The 19,329-nt window shown below is 34.8% G+C and overlaps 2 protein-coding genes across 2 annotated transcripts; one reads left to right on the top strand and one right to left on the bottom strand.

Annotated features, from left to right (window-relative positions):
- The first annotated feature begins 11,532 nt into the window (after window positions 1-11,532).
- On the top strand, window positions 11,533-13,321 carry LOC134240543 (homeobox protein TGIF2-like). The gene has a single exon (XM_062722638.1). It carries the CDS (start codon window positions 11,533-11,535, stop codon window positions 12,232-12,234), a length of 702 nt encoding a protein of 233 aa, XP_062578622.1. The 3' UTR covers window positions 12,235-13,321.
- A 5,266-nt stretch (window positions 13,322-18,587) lies between these two features.
- Window positions 18,588-19,322, bottom strand: LOC134240542 (cilia- and flagella-associated protein 251-like). Its single transcript, XM_062722637.1, has one exon. The coding sequence runs from the start codon at window positions 19,320-19,322 to the stop codon at window positions 18,588-18,590; it is 735 nt and encodes a 244-aa protein (XP_062578621.1).
- Between the last annotated feature and the right edge of the window lie 7 nt (window positions 19,323-19,329).

The following is a 19,329-nucleotide window of genomic DNA, read 5'->3' as shown; positions in this document are numbered from 1 at the left end:
AAATAGGTGTGATAGCTTCAATTAAATTAAATAAATAAAACGTTCTTATGGCCTTTATTTTATTTCGACGTTAAGAAAGTATATTTAACACATTGTACACATTACATATCGTATCTAGCCCAGTTACACTAAAGCAGCGAAACGGAAATTAAGTTTCAAGATTGACACTCAATTGCAACGTACTACTACGTGAAAGTCCAGGTAATTTTTCACATTTCATGTGTCCTTATGTCAGAATGGTTCAATCAAACGCTCAGCTGCCTCCATAAACCCCTACTCGCGAAATGGCGGAGTAGACAGAGACAGCCGCCATCTTGGGCCCGCTTCAGATTTTCAAATATTAATATCTAGAGTTCAGATTAACCAATACTAAAACAACTTATATAGTAAGCATTAATGGAAAGGTCACTATTAATATTCCAAAAATAAATGAAAAATATTGAAGAACAAAAAAGTTAGAAAATGCACTTTTTTAAATTCGCATCTCCTAATGACAGGAAGTATTGACGACGAACGAAAGGTCGCGTCCTGGATAGTGAATATCACGATCTATAATCCCTGAAAGTTTCATGTTGATATCGTCTACCGTTCTTGAGATTAACCGTGGACAAAATGTCATTTTAAATTCAGAAAATGTCCCGTAACTTGGCACCAGAAGAGAATTTTCAAAAAATCTCTCGGAAAAAATAACTTCCGATAACAACATATAATTTCTGTATATTTCATGAAAATCCACCCAGTAGTCTTCGAGAAATCGCGTGCACAAAATTTGGTGTACGGAAAAATAATAATAATAATAATAATAATAAGAAACAATAGAATCACTATAAGGTCTTCCGTGAAGACGGAAGACCTTAATAATAAGAAACAATAGAATCACTATAAGGTCTTCCGTGAAGACGGAAGACCTTAATAATAAAAAGAAACAGTACAATCACTATAAGGTCTTCCGTCTGAAACGGAAGACCTTAATAATAAAAAGAAACAGTACAATCACTATAAGGTCTTCCGTCTGAAACGGAAGACCTTAATAATAGGAAACCGACGGAAAACAATAAGGTCTTCCGAAGGAAGTCGGAAGACCTTAATTTCAAAATGTCGCCTAGGTTCACGGCAAAATATGGAGGAGGCAAAATAATTCCTGAATTTTCCTCTTTAACTCGAGCATTCATGCATTGGACAGGTCTGATGTTTGATTTGAGATGATAAACCCTGTGTAAACTTTCTTAGTTAAGCGGAATCATGAACATTTTCGGCGTGATGAATGAATTGTTTACAGTAGCGATGAGGCCACCGCGCAGCTGCGAGCGGATCCAAGAATTTATGAATGAATTAAAAAAGATTGAAATAGAGTTTGATTTCTTTTATTTTATTTAATGACATTATCCATATGCAAGTAAAAGATATACAAGAAAATGCGAGATGCTAATAAATGCAGCTGACAATCTTTATTTTTTCAAGATAATTTTTTAAATGAAATAATTATAAATTCTACAGACAAAACATAGGAAGAATGAATGATAGCAAATTATCAGATGACATAACGGGAACTAATTTTTTTTTATGAATGAAACTTTTTAAACGTTACTTGTAAGTTGTATATGTTATATCTGCGAATTTTACCTAGCTGCGCGCTTCCGAGGGGGGGGGGGGGGCGGTCTTGAATATAGACTTGTAAATAACCATTATTTTTTAGAAAAAATTAAGCCTTATCATTTTCTTAACTTCAAGAAGAGTGCCTTGTTATATAAATGTCAAGGTCATTTTATGTAGAATGTAAAACATTAAAGCGGAATTAGCATTCATTTCAATAAGTGAGAAAGATGGGGGCTAGGTTTCTTACAGTTTTCAAAAAAAAAATGGGGGGGGGGTATAAGATGCAAACACATGATATATGTTTCATTCATTTTATTTGCCAAAAACTCGACTCTGTGGAACCAGAGAAGGTTTTCTACAGGTCAATTCCCCATCCCGGGGAAGACCTTACCTGCACGATGGCACAATGTGTGATACCCGCGCAGCCTTTTTATGAGAAAATAAAATGAATATTTTTTAGTGTTTAAGGAAACGTTGAACCTACGCTTGCAAAAGTTCTAAGACATTCAAAGATATTTAATTTCTTCTTTATCAAATCAGGAAACTGGTTATACGTTAAATCAGCAAATAGGGGCCTTAAGTTATGCCATGAATATCACAGAAAAAGATAGAAAGAAAGACAAAGAAATTTAAAAAATCGACTTTTAATCACCTTTTTCGTGACGACCGGAAGAATTGACGACGGACAAAATGGTGTTCGACACATCTTCAAGTCATGATCTATGATATCCGAAACAGTAAACTTTCATATCTAAAGCTGTTCTGGAGAAATGGACCGGACAAAGGTCATTTCCAGAAGTTGGTCAATACGAAAATAGTAAGAATACTAGATGAGATCTCGTTGCGAGCAACGAGTAGGTCTTCCGTTAAATTTCTAGATAAGATGAGATGTGATTTTGACTGAGATATTCGTTAAAAGAGAATGACATTAAGTTTTTCTTCATTAAATTTAAAGTTTCAGTTTTTTTATCCAATATTCTGAACATCTTTTGTTCAATATTGCTTATAAAAATACTCCCCCTTTTCGAGACGTAAAGCATGAAAAATATAGCATTTTGGCCCCTGGCGATCCCTTATTACATAACATATGATCAAAATATTATAACATATTGTTGCATATCGTTAAAATGAATATCTTTGCTTCTCAAAATGTATACTTATTACAAAATATGGATCATTAAAGAGTTAAAGACTTCTGGCCCCTCTGAGCCCCTAATTTGATGAGACGGCCCCTTTTTCTTGATATTAAACGTTTGGTCTTGTGATTTCAAAGACTTTTTGTAATACACTTGTTTAGAGATTTCTTTTCGTTTAGGAGAAATGCTTAATATAAATATTTAGGGGCCACCCCTTCAAGTCCTTAATGGGGCCTGTTTACCAAAATTAAAAGTATGCATATTGTTTAAAACATTATTCTGACCATCCTTTCTTCAATATTACTTATCAAAATTTTCCCCCTTTTCGAGATATCAAGCGTCATAGATTTGACATTCTGGCCCCTTGTGACCCCTAATTACGTAACATATGATCAAAATTTTATAATTTATCGTTGCAAATCGTTAATATGAACATCTTACTTCTAAAATACATCTTTAAATTTTGATCATTAAAGAGTTTAAGATGAAAGACTTCTGGCCCCTCGCAGCCCATAATTTGAGGAGTTGGCCCCATTTTCTTGATGTCAAACGAAAGGTCTTGTGATTTCAAAGACTTTTTGTTCTACACCTATTCAGAGATTTCGTTTCATTTAGGAGATAAGCTTAATATAAATATTTAGGGGCCACTCCTACAAGTCCTTAATGGGGCCGTTTTACAAAAATTCAAAGTATGCATATTGTTTAGCACATTAATCTAGCCATCTTTTGTTCAATATTGCTTATCAAAATATTCACCCTTTTCAAGGAATGAAGCATCAAAGATTTGACATTCTGGCCCCTTTTGACCCCTAATTACGTAACATATGATCCAAATTTTATTGTATATTGTTTTAAATCGTTAAAATGAATATCTTTGCTTCTGTAATGTATAATAAAATATTGATCATTAAAGAGTGAAAGATGAAAGACTTCTGACCCCTCTCAGCCCTTTATTTGAGGAGTCGGCCCCTTTCTTTTGATGTCAAACGAAAGGTCTTGTGATTTCAAAGACTTTTTGTTCTACACCTATTCAGAGATTTCTTTTCGTTTAGGAGATATGCTTTATATAAATATTTAGGGGCCACTCCTACAAGTCCTTAATGGGGCCGTTTTACAAAAATTCAAAGTATGCATATTGTTAAGCACATTAATCTAGACATCTTTTGTTCAATATTGCTTATCAAAATATTCACCCTTTTCGAGATATGAAGCGTCAAAGATTTGACATTCTGGCCCCTTGTGACCCCTAATTACGTAACATATGATCAAAATTGTATCATATATTGTTGCAAATAGTTAAGATAAATACCTTTGCTTCTGTAATGTATAACAAAATATTAATCATTAGAGAGTTATAGATAAAAGACTTTTGACCCTTCTGAGCCCCTTATTTTAGGGGTCAGCCCCATTTTTTTGACATCAAATGAAAGGCCTTGTAATTTTGCACATTTTTTCTTCAATATGTTTTAACAAATTATGAACGCGTATGAAGATATGAAACAAAATGTGTCAATTTTTGTGAGATATTTCTGAGACATTTTTTCGGGCCCTACCGAGCTCCGGCGCCTTTTGCGCTAGAAAGATTTGGAGACCTAATTACAACTCACCAAACCTTCCTTTACTTTCACTGAAAATCTTAAGTTGATATCTTAAGTCGTTTCGGAGGAGTTTCCTAGACAAGCCGACCCTCTGATAATCAGAAAATCGACCATATCTCACGACCGGAAGAGAGATCATCAAAAAGAAAAAAAAAACTTATCAAGATCAATTGAATATCTTTCAGATCTGAAAGTTTGGTATAAATCGGACGAGCCATCTCTGAGAAATCGCTTGCACAAAATCAGTTGGAAGTAAAATAATAAGAACTAGAGCCGAGCTCGTTGCAAAGCAACGAGTAGGTCTTCCGTCCGGTTTTGACCGGAAGTGCCGGAAGTGACGGAACAAAAGAAAGCAATGAGATAAGAAGTCTCCAGTGACTTTATAATTTCAATTTTGCATCAAAACCTTAAAAATAAGCCATTTTCGCTACTTCCGGTTTGACCGGAAGTGACGACGACGGACGGAAAAAATACTTTTTATGCTCCCAGAGAGATATGTGACCCAAAAACTTGTCGAGAACGGCAAAAAAAACGTCTATTATGACTACTTCCGGTTTGGCCGGAAGTGACGACGCCGGACGTATTTTGACTCCCTCAGTAATTTGAGCTTGACATTATGAACAACTTTGCTTCTTTGATGTATTACAAATTCTCAATGCTTTTTGAGATATAAAGGAAAAAAATTCGACCCCTCTAGGCCCTTAAATTTAGGGGCCAGCCCTTTTTTGGAGATATCATTTGAAAGATCTTGAAAATCTACACTTCTTTTGTTCTACATGTTTTAACAAAATATTTCCAGGTAAAAAAGATATCGTACAAAAGGTGTTAGAAATTTTGAAATTTGCGAAAGGACAATTTTTGGACCATAGCCAGCGCCGCCGTGCGGCACTTCCAAAAAAATGAAATCATTTTCGCATATCTACAGACTTAAGACTATCATACCGGAAAATTTCATGTTTCTTTCTATAGCCATTTCTGAGAATTCGCGGACAACCTGACCCTTCAAAAATCGAAAAATCGACAATATCTCCAAACCGGAAGTGACGTCATCAAATCGAAAAAAAAATGCATAAGGTTCAAGTAATGTTACATAAGTCCTGAAAGTTTCGTTGAGATCCATCGAGCCGTTTTTGAGAAATCGCGTGCACAAAATCGGTAAGAAAAAAAGAATAATAATAATAACTAGAGCAAAGCTCGTTGCAAAGCAACGAGTAGGTCTTCCGTCATGTTTGACCGGAAGAGGCTTTTACTTTTTAACAAAAATGAGAAATAAGTCCAAAAATGGTTTGATTCCTCTAAATCCATGTTAATTATTGCAAAAATAAGCCATTTTCTGTTACTTCCGGTTTGACCGGAAGTGACGACGACGGACGGAAAATTAATTATAATGCTCCCAGAGACATATGTTACCCAAAAACTTGTCAAAAACGGCAAAAATACGCATTTTCCGATTACTTCCGGTTTCACCGGAAGTGACGAGGCTGGACGTATTTTGACGACTTCAATAGATTAAGCTTGACATTTTGAACAACTTTGCTTCTTTGACGTATCAAAAACTCGCAATACTTTTTGAGATATAAAAGAAAAACTTACGGCCCCTCCAGGCCCCTGATTTAAGGGGCCAGCCCTTTTTTCGAGATTTCATTTGAAAGATCTTGAAATTCTACACCTTTTTTGTTCTACATGCTTTAACAAAATATTTCTAGGTAAAAAGTTATCGTTGAAAAGACGCGTAAAATTTTGAAATTCTTGATAGGACAATTTTCGGACCATAGCGAACGTCAGCGCTTCGTACTTCCGGTAGTTGTGATATACTTAGTGCACTTCTCCAAAAGTTGCTCTAGCATCACTGAAAATTTCAAGCTTCTGTGTTAAGTACTTTTTGAGAAAACTGCCGGACAAATTGACCCTATAAAAATCACTAAATTGCAGAAAACTCCGAACCGGAAGTGACGTCATCAAAATAAAAAAATATATATCTAGATTTTTTTATGTTCTATCAGACCTGAAAGTTTCATGAAAATCGATCGAGCCGTTCTCGAGAAATCGTGCGTACAAAATCGGTAAGAAAAAAAACAATAATAATAAAAATAGTGGAAAAGAAACCTAAGAAAAACTAGAGCAAAGCTCGTTGCAAAGCAACGAGTAGGTCTTCCGTCCTGTTTTGACCGGAAGTGACGTCAACAAATGAAAGCAAATGAGCTAAGTGGTCTCCATTGACTTTATAATTTTGATTTTGAATTTAAACCTTCAAAAATAAGCTATTTTGGCTACTTCCGGTCACTTCCGGTTTGACCGGAAGTAATGTCAACGGACAGAAAATGAAGTTTTATGCTTCCAGATACATATGTTACCCAAAAATATGTCAAGAACAGCAAAAATATGCATATTCTGACGACTTCCGGTATGACCGGAAGTGACGTCGCCTGACGCATTTTGACGACTTCAACAGATTAATCTTGACATTTTGAACAACTTTGCTTTTTAGACGTATAACAAATTCTCAATACTTTTTGAGATATAAATGAAAAACTTTCGGCCCCTCTAGGCCCTTTATTTTAGGGGCCAACCCTATTTACGAGATAACATTTGAAAGATCATGTAATTCTGCACTTCTTTTGTTCTATATGTCTTAACAAAATATTTGTATGTGAAAAGATATCGAAGAAAAAGTGTTAGAAATTTTAAAATTCTCGACATGCCCATTTTTGGACCATGGCAAGCGTCGGCGTGCAGCACTTCCGGTAAAAATAAAATGCGTATGTCACATCTACAGACATTGCTCTATCATTGCTCAAAAAACTCAAGTTTCTATCTTAAGCCGTTTTTGAGAAAACTCGTGGACAAACTGACCCCCTGAAAATCACTAAATCGCAAAAATCTCAAAACCGGAAGTGACGTCATCAAAACAAAAAATTATATATCAGCTTTGTTTGATGCTTTATCAGTCCTGAAAGTTTCATGAAAATCGAGCGAGCCGTTTCTGAGAAATCGTGTACACAAAATCGGTAAGAAAAAAAACAATAAAAATAATAAAAATAGTGGAAAAGAAACCTAAGAATAACAAGAAGGTCTTCCGCTGAAGACGGAAGACCTTAACAATAAGGTCTTCCGCTGAAGACGGAAGACCTTAACTAGATGAGATCTCGTTGCGAGCAACGAGTAGGTCTTCCGTTGAATTTATCGATAAGATGAGGTGAGATTTTGACTGAGATATTCGTAATAAGGTAATGAAATTAAGTTTTCCATCATTAAATTTAATTTTTCTGATTTATATCACAATATTTTGAGCATCTTAAGTTCAATATGGCTTATAATTAAAATAATCCTCCTTTTTGAGATGAAAGGATCTAAAATATAGAAGTTTTGGCCCCTTGCGACCCCTTATTACGCAACAGCAACATGTAATCAAAATTCTATAAAACGTTGTTGCAAAGCATTAAGATGAATATCTTTGCTTCAGTAATGTATTACAAAATATTTATCATTCATGAGCTAAAGATGAAAGACTTCTGGCCCCTCTGGGCCCCTAATTTGAGGAGTCAGTCCCTTTTTCTTGATTGTAAATGAAAAGTCTTGTGAAATCAAAGACTTTTTTTTTAACTTCTATTCAGATATTTCTTTTCGTTGTGGAGATATGCTGAATGGAAATATTTAGGGGCTACCCTCCAAGTCCTTAATGGGGCCGTTTCACAAAAATTTGAAGTATGCATATTGTTTAAAACATTATTCTGTCCATCTTTTGTTCAATATTTTTTATCAAAATATTCGCCCTTTTCGAGATATAAAACCTCAAAGATTTAGCATTCTGACCCCTTGTGACCCCTAATTACGTAGCATATGATTAAAATTGTATCATATTTTGTTGCAAATTGTTAAGATAAATACTTTTGTTTCAGTAATGTATAACAAAATATTGATCATTAGAGAGCTATAGATAAAAGACTTTTGGCCCCTCTGAGCCCCTAATTTGAGGGGTCAGCCCTATTTTTTTGATATCAAATGAAAGGTCTTGTGATGTTGCACATTTTTCCTTCAATATGCTTTAACAAATTATGTACAGGTGTGAAGATATGAAACAAAAGGTGTCAAATTTTGCGATATATTTCTGAGACATTTTTTCGGGCCTTACCGTGCTCCGGCGCCTTTTGCGCTAGAAAGATTTGGAGACCCAATTACAACTCCTTCTTCTATTTTCACTGAAAATCTTAAGTCGATATCTTATGTCGTTTCGGAGGAGTTTCCAGGACAAGCCGACCCTCTGAAAATCAGAAAATCGTCCATATCTCATGACCGGAAGTGTCGTCATCAATATAAAAAATTTCCAATAAGGTTCAGATCAATATCTATTAGATCTGAAAGTTTCAATAAAATCGACCGAGCCGTTTCCGAGAACTCGCGTGCACAAAAATCGGTAAGAAAAAAATAATAACTAGAGCAAAGCTCGTTGCAAAGCAACGAGTGGGTCTTCCTTCTTAGCGATAAGCAGAAAGTGAAATGTTTCAATTGTCAACTTTGCTACCATTCTTTATTTCTTTGACTCAAATAGCAAAAACCTTTCCGGGTTAGAATAATTCCTCAGTACCCCCTTGCTTGTTGTAAAAGGCGACTAAATGGGGCGGTCCTTCGGATGAGACCGTATAAACCGAGGCCCCGTGTCACAGCAGGTGTTGCACAATAAAGATCCCTCCCTGCTCAAAGGTCATAAGTGCCAAGCATATAGGCCTAAATTTGCAGCCCTTCACCGGCCAATGGTGACGTCTCCATATAAGTGAAATATTCTGGAGAGGGACGTTAAACAGTAAACAATCAATCAATCAATTATACTGTAAAAATACAGATATTTACACACATTTATAACCTTAACTATTAGAACTGGTATGTCTTCTCTTGGAAACGGAAGACCTCAATACAGATGTTAACATGCAAGATCTGACACATACTTAAAAAGAATATTTATTCCAAACTAAAAAAGGCCATACCAATTTCTAAAATAGTTCTTCGGATTTTCAAAAATAAAAAGCCGCTTTTATTTATTACAAATGCAAATTATAATATTAAAAAAAAAATGTCCGCGCGCGCTTAAAAAAATCCATATATATTTTTTTCTAAAGTTTATTTCAAAATGCACCAAACACACAAGAACTTTGAAACTTGTATGACAGATTTTTGCGGGATTTATAGTGAGATAGAAGCAGTTTGTGAAGTTTTGCACCATGCAGTCTGTTTAACTGTTCATATGTACCAGGGGTGTGCAATTAGCATCCCCTGACGCCCAGGGCTAACATTTTTGGGGATCGGGATAGTGGTTTTCTACAAGGATGTAGCCCGTCGGGCTAGTAAAAAATACTACTACACACGCAATACATGAAAAGCACAACCGGTATTTTAACTCGTTTTTGGCTATAAAATTCCCAACCAGTTTATATTTTCCAGGCAACAATACTCCTACTATCAATAAATCTCCATAATCTTATCCGTTTTGCAGAACTACCTGACTTATTTACTTCCAAAAACGATCGTTTTTTCTTAATCCGAATTTCCTCTATTCCTCCGTTTATGGTAAATACATGCAGCTATATCTCTAAATTATTTACGATCACTCAATCAACTGAAAGATAAGTGTTTGGTGACTCACATAAAATACATTTCTTTTGTTTTGAATGATTTAAGATGAAAACAAAATGAATTTAATTTCATTCTAAATGAGCTAGTGCAGTGATCAGAGAAAGGGAAGATAATTTATTGAAGTTCATTTTAATTTTATTTCATAATATTTAAACATGACTGAATTTGATATTGAGAATTAAAACTTTGACTTTAAAAAGAATGACCTTAGGGCTCAGTACCCTGACTTTTATCAGCAATTAATTTCTTTTTCAACATTATTTTATAGTTCAATTATTTTAGTTTTTGCCCCTGTATTTGGGCTAGTAACTTTGCATTTGCCACTAGCCTGTGGGCTAGTACTTGATATTTTTAATTGCACAACACTGTGTACTATAGTTAAAAACAATGGGTACAAAGTTGTTTCATACACAGCAATAGAAATGGAAGCAGAGGAGATGTTTGAAAACATTAAATTTATGAAAGTAAAGTCTTTGAAATTTGACACATTTTTACTTATTAAAAAAAAATCCCCAAAAAGTTAAGAATGATAAGTTCATGTGGTATGCAAATGATATCTATTAGTGATGGGGAATCGGAAAAAAATCATAATCGATTATCGGTAATAATCGGCTGGGCATAATCGATTAATAATCGATTATAATCGAAATTTTGAACTTTAATGAAATTAATACAGAAAAGTTAAAACTTATTAAGATTTCTGTCAGACTTTTACAAAAGAAACATTTACTTACATAAAATATTCAAAAATGTTAATTGAAATTTCTTTTTAAAAAACTGGAAAATAATATTTTGTTTACTTTAAACAATATAGGACTATTGAAACAGAATGAGTATATTTATTTTTTGTAAAGTCCATGCAATGGGTATTTTACTGATATTAGTCCCACCTTTCATTAATATATCTACATATTTATTTCTTAAAATTAGTTTTAGTTAGTTAAAATTGCAAGTTTTAAAAGTAATTATCCAAAAGTTATACTTGTATTTATGATTATAATTACGTTTAAAGATTGACTAGACTAATTATGTTTTCCTTTACTTGCAATATTACCGTTTCCTGGTATTAGTCTAACCCCATATTTAATCATGGCGGTAAAAGTATCAACAAGACACGGGATCCTTCCATGTTTTCAACATTCATCACTACTTTTATGCTCTTTGCACTTGGATTTGGTATTAAAATTAAAGTATGACAATTTTATTTTTTGTTAGCGATGTCGGCGACATTTATTTTATAATCGATTAGTAGCATCGAAGAGCTTCTAACGACCGACAATCGATTGTCGCCGACAATCGTTCCATCACTAATATCTATCTTTATTTTTTAGGTTCACGCATTTTGAAATAACACTTTATTAAAAAATATATATATGTATATATTATATTCGCTCGCCTCATAATTTTGAAACCCAAAATAAAAAATAATATTAATAAAAAAATTTCGCTCGCTCGCCTCACTTTTTATTTTTGAAAATCCGAAGAACTATTTTACAAATTGGTATGGCCCTAGTGTAAAATTATGCATATAAATTTACTTTTAATGAAGTTCCATCAAATTTGATTTTTATGGAATGAATTTTAAACCATATCATTGGTTTTGTTTTGCAGTAAGAGACTTCAAATTTGCCAGGCCATGGGAGAATGATTATGACTCTGACTCCAGAAAAGATGATGATGGTCTGAGTGATGCAAGGCGTAGACGCGGAAATCTACCAAAGGAAGCTGTCCGTATCCTGAAGACCTGGCTGTATGAGCACCGCTACAATGCATACCCATCAGACCAGGAAAAGGTCTATCTCTCCTCGGCCACTAATCTGACTGTACTGCAAGTGTGTAACTGGTTCATTAATGCTCGTCGTAGAATTTTACCAGAAATGATCAAGAAAGATGGCCAGGATCCTCTCCAATACACCATCACCCGCAAGCATAAGCAGTCCCTGTTAGATCGTGTCACCTTCACCTCAGGTGGTTACAGCACAGAGGGTCCCCTGGAGTCTAAGATGGGGGAGCCGGACGGTTACATGTCGGATTGTGAGGCCTCCTCCAGTGACTTCTCCTCAGAGCCAGAGTCTGCCTCCCCCGACGTCAGCCAGTCCAGAACCAGAGGAGAGAGTTTCTCCCAAGAGAACCTCTCCCCACCCTCCTCTCCGTCCAGCACTCCCCAGAATGCAGACCTCTTCAAATCCTTTTTCATGCTGGTTGATGTTGCGCTGAACCAGATTCCTAAAGAGTCAGGCAGCGAGACAACCGATTCTTCCAACTCGTCAGTGTAGCAAGTCGGACATTTACATGATTTTTTTTTTTTTTGATTGATTTGTATCATTACATGCTCATTCCATGTTCAAATGTAAATATGTACCAACTAACCATTTCAAATCTACATTTTCATTGTACTAAAACTTTGGATGTCACAATGTTAGGACTCAAACTAAAATACCAGCCTGTATTATGAAAATATGTAAATGAAGTAAAAAACTTTAAAAAGGTTGTGCAATAGGCAGATCGGATATGGTGCACATAATATGCCTGCATGTATTGGCTGGAAAAATAACCATCTGTGTTCATTGGTTCTCTAGATTGCACTTGTTTTTGTAGTGAGAAAATAATGCCTGTACATGTATTATATAACCCACTGTTCCTCCTAATATTTGTGGAGATATACATTGTTATGTGGTCTAGTGCCATTATGATGCAATACATATATATATTTTTGCTTTTTCTATTGATATTGTCCATGCACACTAAGTTCACATGTCACAGTAACCTTATAACCATTACAGATAATTTTACTTGTATGCAGTCTTGAAAGATCTTGGGAAAATTCAATACCTGACCACATAAGCCTTGAAGTGATTCATTTGTAAAGATATTTAAGGTTTTAAGGCAGAAGGTTCATAAAGGGGGCAGGGGAAGGAACCCTGACATATCCTGCTATCCCCAAATTGTATCAAGCTTGAATAAAAAGTACCCCAAACCATGTTTTGATAACTAGTTGTGCATGGACAATATATTAACATGTGCTTAGTACATTGTGATTAGAAGTTATTGTTAACTGGGATGGATATTTTGTGATCAAGTATGCTTTTGTTTTATAGATTTTTAACTTGATTAATTTTCTTTATCTAACAAGATATTAATCATGTTTCAATATTATGACAGTTTAACTGTTGCTTTATCTCCCTTGCATTTATATATATTCTATAAATCCTCTCTGAGTACATGTATCCACTGCTGTATATTTTACAAGAATCGAAACATATATTTATGAAATTAAACTGTAAAGTGATCTCTGAATTTTTAAAAGATTGAATTTCTGTAAAAGTTTATTCTTCGGAATGTATACATGATTGAATAAATAGATGTAAATTTAAATTTGTTTTTAGTAATTTAGCCCCCAGAGGCGGGGGACTAGAGGGTAATACAAGTATGGTGCGCTCCAGATTTACCAGAGAGTAGCAGACTTAAAAATTCTGACCCCCTGATTTCAATTTGAAGTCAGAATCTGATGGACATCTAGATAGAAAGTTCTATCATTAAAATGATATTGTCCTATGGACCCGGTTGTGGTGAGGGCTTATCTGTGGACACAGATTATTCTTACTAATGGACATCATTTGAATGGTGTATTGTTTGATAGGAGATGCAATTCAATAAAATTGTGTAAATATTTTGACAGTTTACCTGTTAAAATTTAAATGACAAAATGCCCCAATATAGGCACAAGGCCATAAAGATGAGGAATCTTACGAATTGAAACTTTGAGAACCTCCACTTACTGGTAAATGACATCGTGTTGAAATTGATATACATGTACAAGATTTTTCTTTTGTACACAGTGATGTGTAAAATTATTGATCTATCCGTGGGTATTTTGGCAGTGTAATTTTCCCAGTTTAACTTCTTGAAAAAAAAAAAAACTATTAATTTCGACTAAACTTGTCAGAAGGCATCTATAGGTGAAGGGGATTGACTTGTTTTAAAGAAGAGCCATACCATCATGAAGGGAGATAATCAAGGAAAGGCAAACTTACAGCTTGGTGTTTTTAAAAAATAAAAGCAAAGGTTGACATCAGGCCTGTTCAGCAGAGCGAATGTTCGCAAGCGCTCGCCAAAATTCCTTATAACCCCAATATTAATTTTTGCGAGCGCTCGCGAACGTTCGCTCTGCTGAACAGGCCTATGGAGATATAATGTGTTAAAGCCATGCCCCTTGGTAAAAAGTGGGTCTGTCATAGATTTCCATGAATATAAAGTATGAAATATTTCTAAAGAACAACATGGCTGTGATAATAAAGATTTTGCATACAAATGTAATACATTGTACTTAATACTTCCATTCTTGTGACAAATTAAATATTTAAAACATTGAACTTTTTACTACAAAATATTTATAATCATTCTGCTATCATGCCAGGCTACCCCATTTTTAGCTCACCTGAGCCGAAGGCTCAAGTGAGCTTTCTGATCACATTTTGTCCGGCGTCCGTCTGTCTGTCTGTAAACTTTTCACATTTTCGACTTCTTCTCAAGAACCGCTGGGCCAATTTCAACCAAACTTGCCACAAAGTATCCTTGGGTGAAGGAGATTCAAGTTTGTTCAAATGAAGGGCCATGCCCTCATTCAAGGGGAGATAATTGGGAATTAATGAAAATTTAGTGGCATATTTTAAAAATCTTCTTCTCAAGAACCACTGTGCCAGGAAAGATGAAACTTATGGGGAAACATCCTCAGGTAGTGTAGATTCAAGTTTGTTCAAATCATGACCCCCGGGGGTAGGGCAGGGCCAAAATGGCCGACCAAAGTTTTGCATAGAAATATATAGGAAAATTCTTTAAAAATCTTCTTCTCAAGAATGACAAAGCCATAATTCATCATATTTATATGGGAGCATGCTTAGGTAGTGTAGATTCAAATTTGTTCAAATCATGACCCCACGGGGTAGGGCGGGGCCAAAATGGCCGACCAAAGTTTTACATAGAAATACATGTATATAGGAAAATTCTTTAAAAATCTTCTTCTCAAGAATGACAAAGCCATAATTCATCATATTTATATGGAAGCATGCTCAGGTAGTGTAGATTCAAGTTTGTTCAAATCATGACCCCCGGGGGTAGGGCGGGGCCAAAATGGCCGACCAAACTTTTACATAGAAATATAATAGGAAAACTCTTTAAAAATCTTCTTCTCAAGAATGACAAAGCCATAATTCATCATATTTATATGGAAGCATGTTCAGGTAGTGTAGATTCAAATTTGTTCAAATCATGACCCCCCGGGCTAGGGCGGGGCCAAAATGGCCGACCAAAGTTTTACATAGAAATACATGTATATAGGAAAATTCTTTAAAAATCTTCTTCTCAAGAATGACAAAGCCATAATTCATCATATTTATATGGAATTATGCTCAGGTATTGTAGATTCAAGATTGTTCAAATCATGACCCCCGGGGGTAGGGCGGGGCCAAAATGGCCGACCAAACTTTTACATAGAAATATATAGGAAAATTCTTTAAACATCTTCTTCTCAAGAATGACAAAGCCATAATTCATCATATTTATATGGAAGCATGCTCAAGTAGTGTAGATTCAAATTTGTTCAAATCATGACCCCCAGGGGTAGGGCGGGGCCAAAATGGCCAACCAAAGTTATAAAGATATATATAGGAAAATTCTTTAAAAATCATTTTCTAAAAAATAGCAAATCCATGATTGGTCATGGGACTACTTTTGGATTTAAACTTTACAATAAAAAGCCATTTTCTACTTTTTCCTACCCTTAGTGCTCAGGTGAGAGATGTGGCCCATGGGCCTCTTGTTTCAATACTGTAATTCTACAAAGCACATGTCAAACTCAACTTTTATAAGAAATTGATTCATGATAATTCATGGTGATAAAATGAGACAAGAAGCACATAAAATAAAACCACTGGCATTTTACTTCCCGAAGATATTTTGCTCCTCAAATATCTCTGTCAAACTTATCTTAAATATCTACAGATTTATCATCTGCTTTTATCAAATTATTTTTGAAGATTTTCATACTTTTTGGTTTTGACATTTTCAGTTTTTCACATTTCTAGTGATTTCCAAGTGATAGCTAGGTGATCAAACTTTATTATGAAAGAACTCCGTCATTCTTTATTATAAACATATTCCACATTGATTTCCTATAAATTTTCGTTAAAGAAAAAACATAACTTCATAAAATTTGCAAAATTACAGTTTATCCAGTTCCTTAAAACAGAAACACTGTGGATCATCCTTTGATGTTTTACTTTGATACATGTATGGAAATTAATTTTCATTTAATCTTATAACTAGTAATTGTTCACTACTTTTAGCAGTATACTAAAATGTCTGCAGATGTGAGTAGTTAAACAGGACTAGTGATGAAAATGATTGAAGAAAATATTGCACTGTCAATCTAGCTGTCATTGCTGAACACTTCTAATTTACCCCTCACCCCACCCCACCAACTGCTTCTTTCATTTCATCCCCTTATGATACTGTAAATGTATTATATTTGGCATGTACGACATTTGGTGGAAATTAATTTTTCAACAAGTTAGCGTAGATTAGATTTTGCGCTATCTGAATGTGCTAGAGATAAATGCATGATATACAAGACTTGATTTAGCATACTCTGCTTACCACCAAAATCGCTAAATAGAATACAAGGCAGTAACAGGTTTACAGTGCTCAATACAATACAGAATCCTTAAAGATGACAATGACAACAATCCAAGTCCAATACTACATATGTATATGTATTGGTCAGTAAATCATTAAGTATATTCTCTCATTTTTCTACAACTATAAGCAATCATTAATATACAATATAAATAGAATGAGGTACAACAATGATCAGTTTATTTATAGAAATAACAATTAAGTTTATTGATATAAATAACATTTAACAGTGTTTGTAGGGTTCTAACAGGTATTTAGAGAAGTCCTTTATCTTGTCCACTCCTCTGACTTCCTCCTCCTGAAGTGGGAGCTTTGTCACGTTAAAATCTTCATATAAATCTGCAATCTGAGAAAAAAATAATTATTATATCATTACTTCAGTAAGAATTTGCTTCAATTTCAAACCATATTTAGACCAGAAATCAAGAACCGATACATAGAATTCATTCTTTTTCTTAGTGTAGATTTTGTGTGCCTCAGTTATATTGAAATCAGATCCCTACCCTTGGAGCAAGATTATTAAGATCATTCAAAATTTCAAATGAGATATTTCTTCTTTATTAGTAACTGACAACACTGTTCGATGAAATCAAAAACCGATGCACAGAGTTATGTATCTTAGTGTAGTCTATTTGTGTGCCAAGTTATATTGAAATCGGACCAAAACTGTAGGAGGAGTAGCAATTTGAAAGAATTTCACAGAAATTTCTATTTTCTAGTAACCATGGACAAAACTTCCGCTAAATCAAAAACACACAGAATTATGGTTTGGTCCTGTAAACATTGTGTAATAAATTATATTTTTATGTAACATCATGACTGATAGAGATTTAAAAGCATATAATTTTTTTTTTCTTGCCTTTACAGTACTTGATACAAAAGATACGTTTAACTATGTTCAACATTTTTATGTTACATGTATAAGTAGAGCTAATAAGTCAAACTAATTGCACATTTTTAAACTGTTCATTAACTTGTTTAATTGTGTTCATCATATCATCCAGTTTGAAATCAGACAGCATTCACTATAGGAGGAGTAGCATTTTGAAACGTGAATTTCACAGAAATTTCTATTTTTAGTAACCATGGCAACACCCTTCATCGAAATCAAAAACCGATGCACAGAATTATGTGTCTTAGTGTAGTCTAGTTGTGTGCCAAGTTATATTGAAGTTGGACCAAAACTGTAGGAGGAGTAGCATTTTGAAAGAATTTCACAGAAATTTCTATTTTTAGTAACCATGGCAACACCGTTCATCGAAATCAAAAACTGATGCACAGAATTATGTATCTTAGTGTAGTCTACTTGTGTGCCAAGTTATACTGAAACGGACCAAAAAGTACTGTAGGAGGGGTAGCATTTTGAAAGAATTTCACAGAAATTTCTATTTTTAGTAACGATGGAAACACCTTCATCGAAATCAAAAACCGATGCACAGAATATAATGTATCTTAAAATGAGTCTACTTGTGTGCTAAATTATATTGAAATCGGACCAAAACTGTAGGAGGAGTAGCATTTTGAAAGAATTTCACAGAAATTTCTATTTTTAGTAACCATGGCAACACCCTTCATCGAAATCAAAAACCGATGCACAGAGTTATGTGTCTTAGTATAGTCTACTTGTGTATTAAGTTATATTGAAATCGGACCAAAACTGTAGGAGGAGTAGCCTTTTGAAAAATTGTTTACAGACAGACAGACAGACGGACGGAAGACGGACGCATTACTATCGCATAAGCTCTTCTGGTCTCTGACCAGTAGAGCTAAAAATATTAAATCCTCAGCTCTTAAACTGTACATTAATGATTCTTTTTTTACCTTTTGCTGTTCATACTCTTCCTCCAGAATGTCAGGTAGAGGGGAACTCTCTGGAGAATGAAAAAGAGGCTTCGTCTGCTGCAGTCTCATATAACTCGCTTTTCTTGTCAACGTTTCAGACTCCCCAACAGTTCCTCCATTTCCAAAACTCCTGTCTGCTGCTCTGTGCTGGACTGGAAACAACATCATCCATCTTTACCTTGTTGTCTTCTCCTTCTTGGATGTCATCCATCCTTAGAGAATCTTCTTTTACTGAAACTAGTGACCTTTCTAAACCTTTTTCTTTTCTTTTCTCACTGTCATCCGGTTTTAACTCTTCTTGAATCCTGGTGGTTTTCTCATTAATGCCATCATTTAATTCTCCAATGCCAGTGGTTTTCTCATCTGTAAGATCAGTATCTTCCTCTTCATCTTCCTCTGTCTTGGACTTCTCTCCATCACGTTCTTCCTCTTCACATGGAAGACTGTCTTCCACAGTTTCTGGTATGGCTGTAACCTCATCATCCATTTGATCTTCAAGATCTTCCAGACCAACCTCCATAGTCTCTGGCACCACACTAAAACAAACAGGTTCTTCCATTGGCTGATGCTCAAATTTCTCATCCTTTCTCTTTGAAGTGCTGGTGACTTCTTCAGAACTGTTTGATGGGTCTCCATTACATATATCTTTATCTGACATCTTAACCTTACATTCATCTGATATAATATGAGGATCGTGCAAGTTCTTTTGCCTCAGTTTCCTTGCCAAACCTCTCACTGCCCTCCTGCCTGCATTACTGGCATAACTTCCACTGGAACTAGAATTTTTCTGAGAATCAGAATTTTTCAAAGAGTCTCTCTTATCTCTCATTTTTACA

The sequence above is a fragment of the Saccostrea cucullata genome, unplaced genomic scaffold, assembly GCF_032062105.1.
Source record: "Saccostrea cucullata isolate Sc308-1 unplaced genomic scaffold, CSIRO_AGI_Scuc_v1 ctg13720, whole genome shotgun sequence".
Lineage (NCBI taxonomy): Eukaryota > Metazoa > Mollusca > Bivalvia > Ostreida > Ostreidae > Saccostrea > Saccostrea cuccullata.
Note: the sequence above shows the minus strand (reverse complement) of the source record. Positions and strands in the feature narration are given on the sequence as shown.

What these genes read in the sequence shown, in the direction of transcription:
- LOC134240543 (XM_062722638.1), top strand. Translation starts at nt 11,533, where the DNA reads ATGAATTTTAAACCATATCATTGGTTTTGTTTTGCAGTAAGAGACTTC.
- LOC134240542 (XM_062722637.1), bottom strand. Translation starts at nt 19,322, where the DNA reads ATGAGAGATAAGAGAGACTCTTTGAAAAATTCTGATTCTCAGAAAAAT.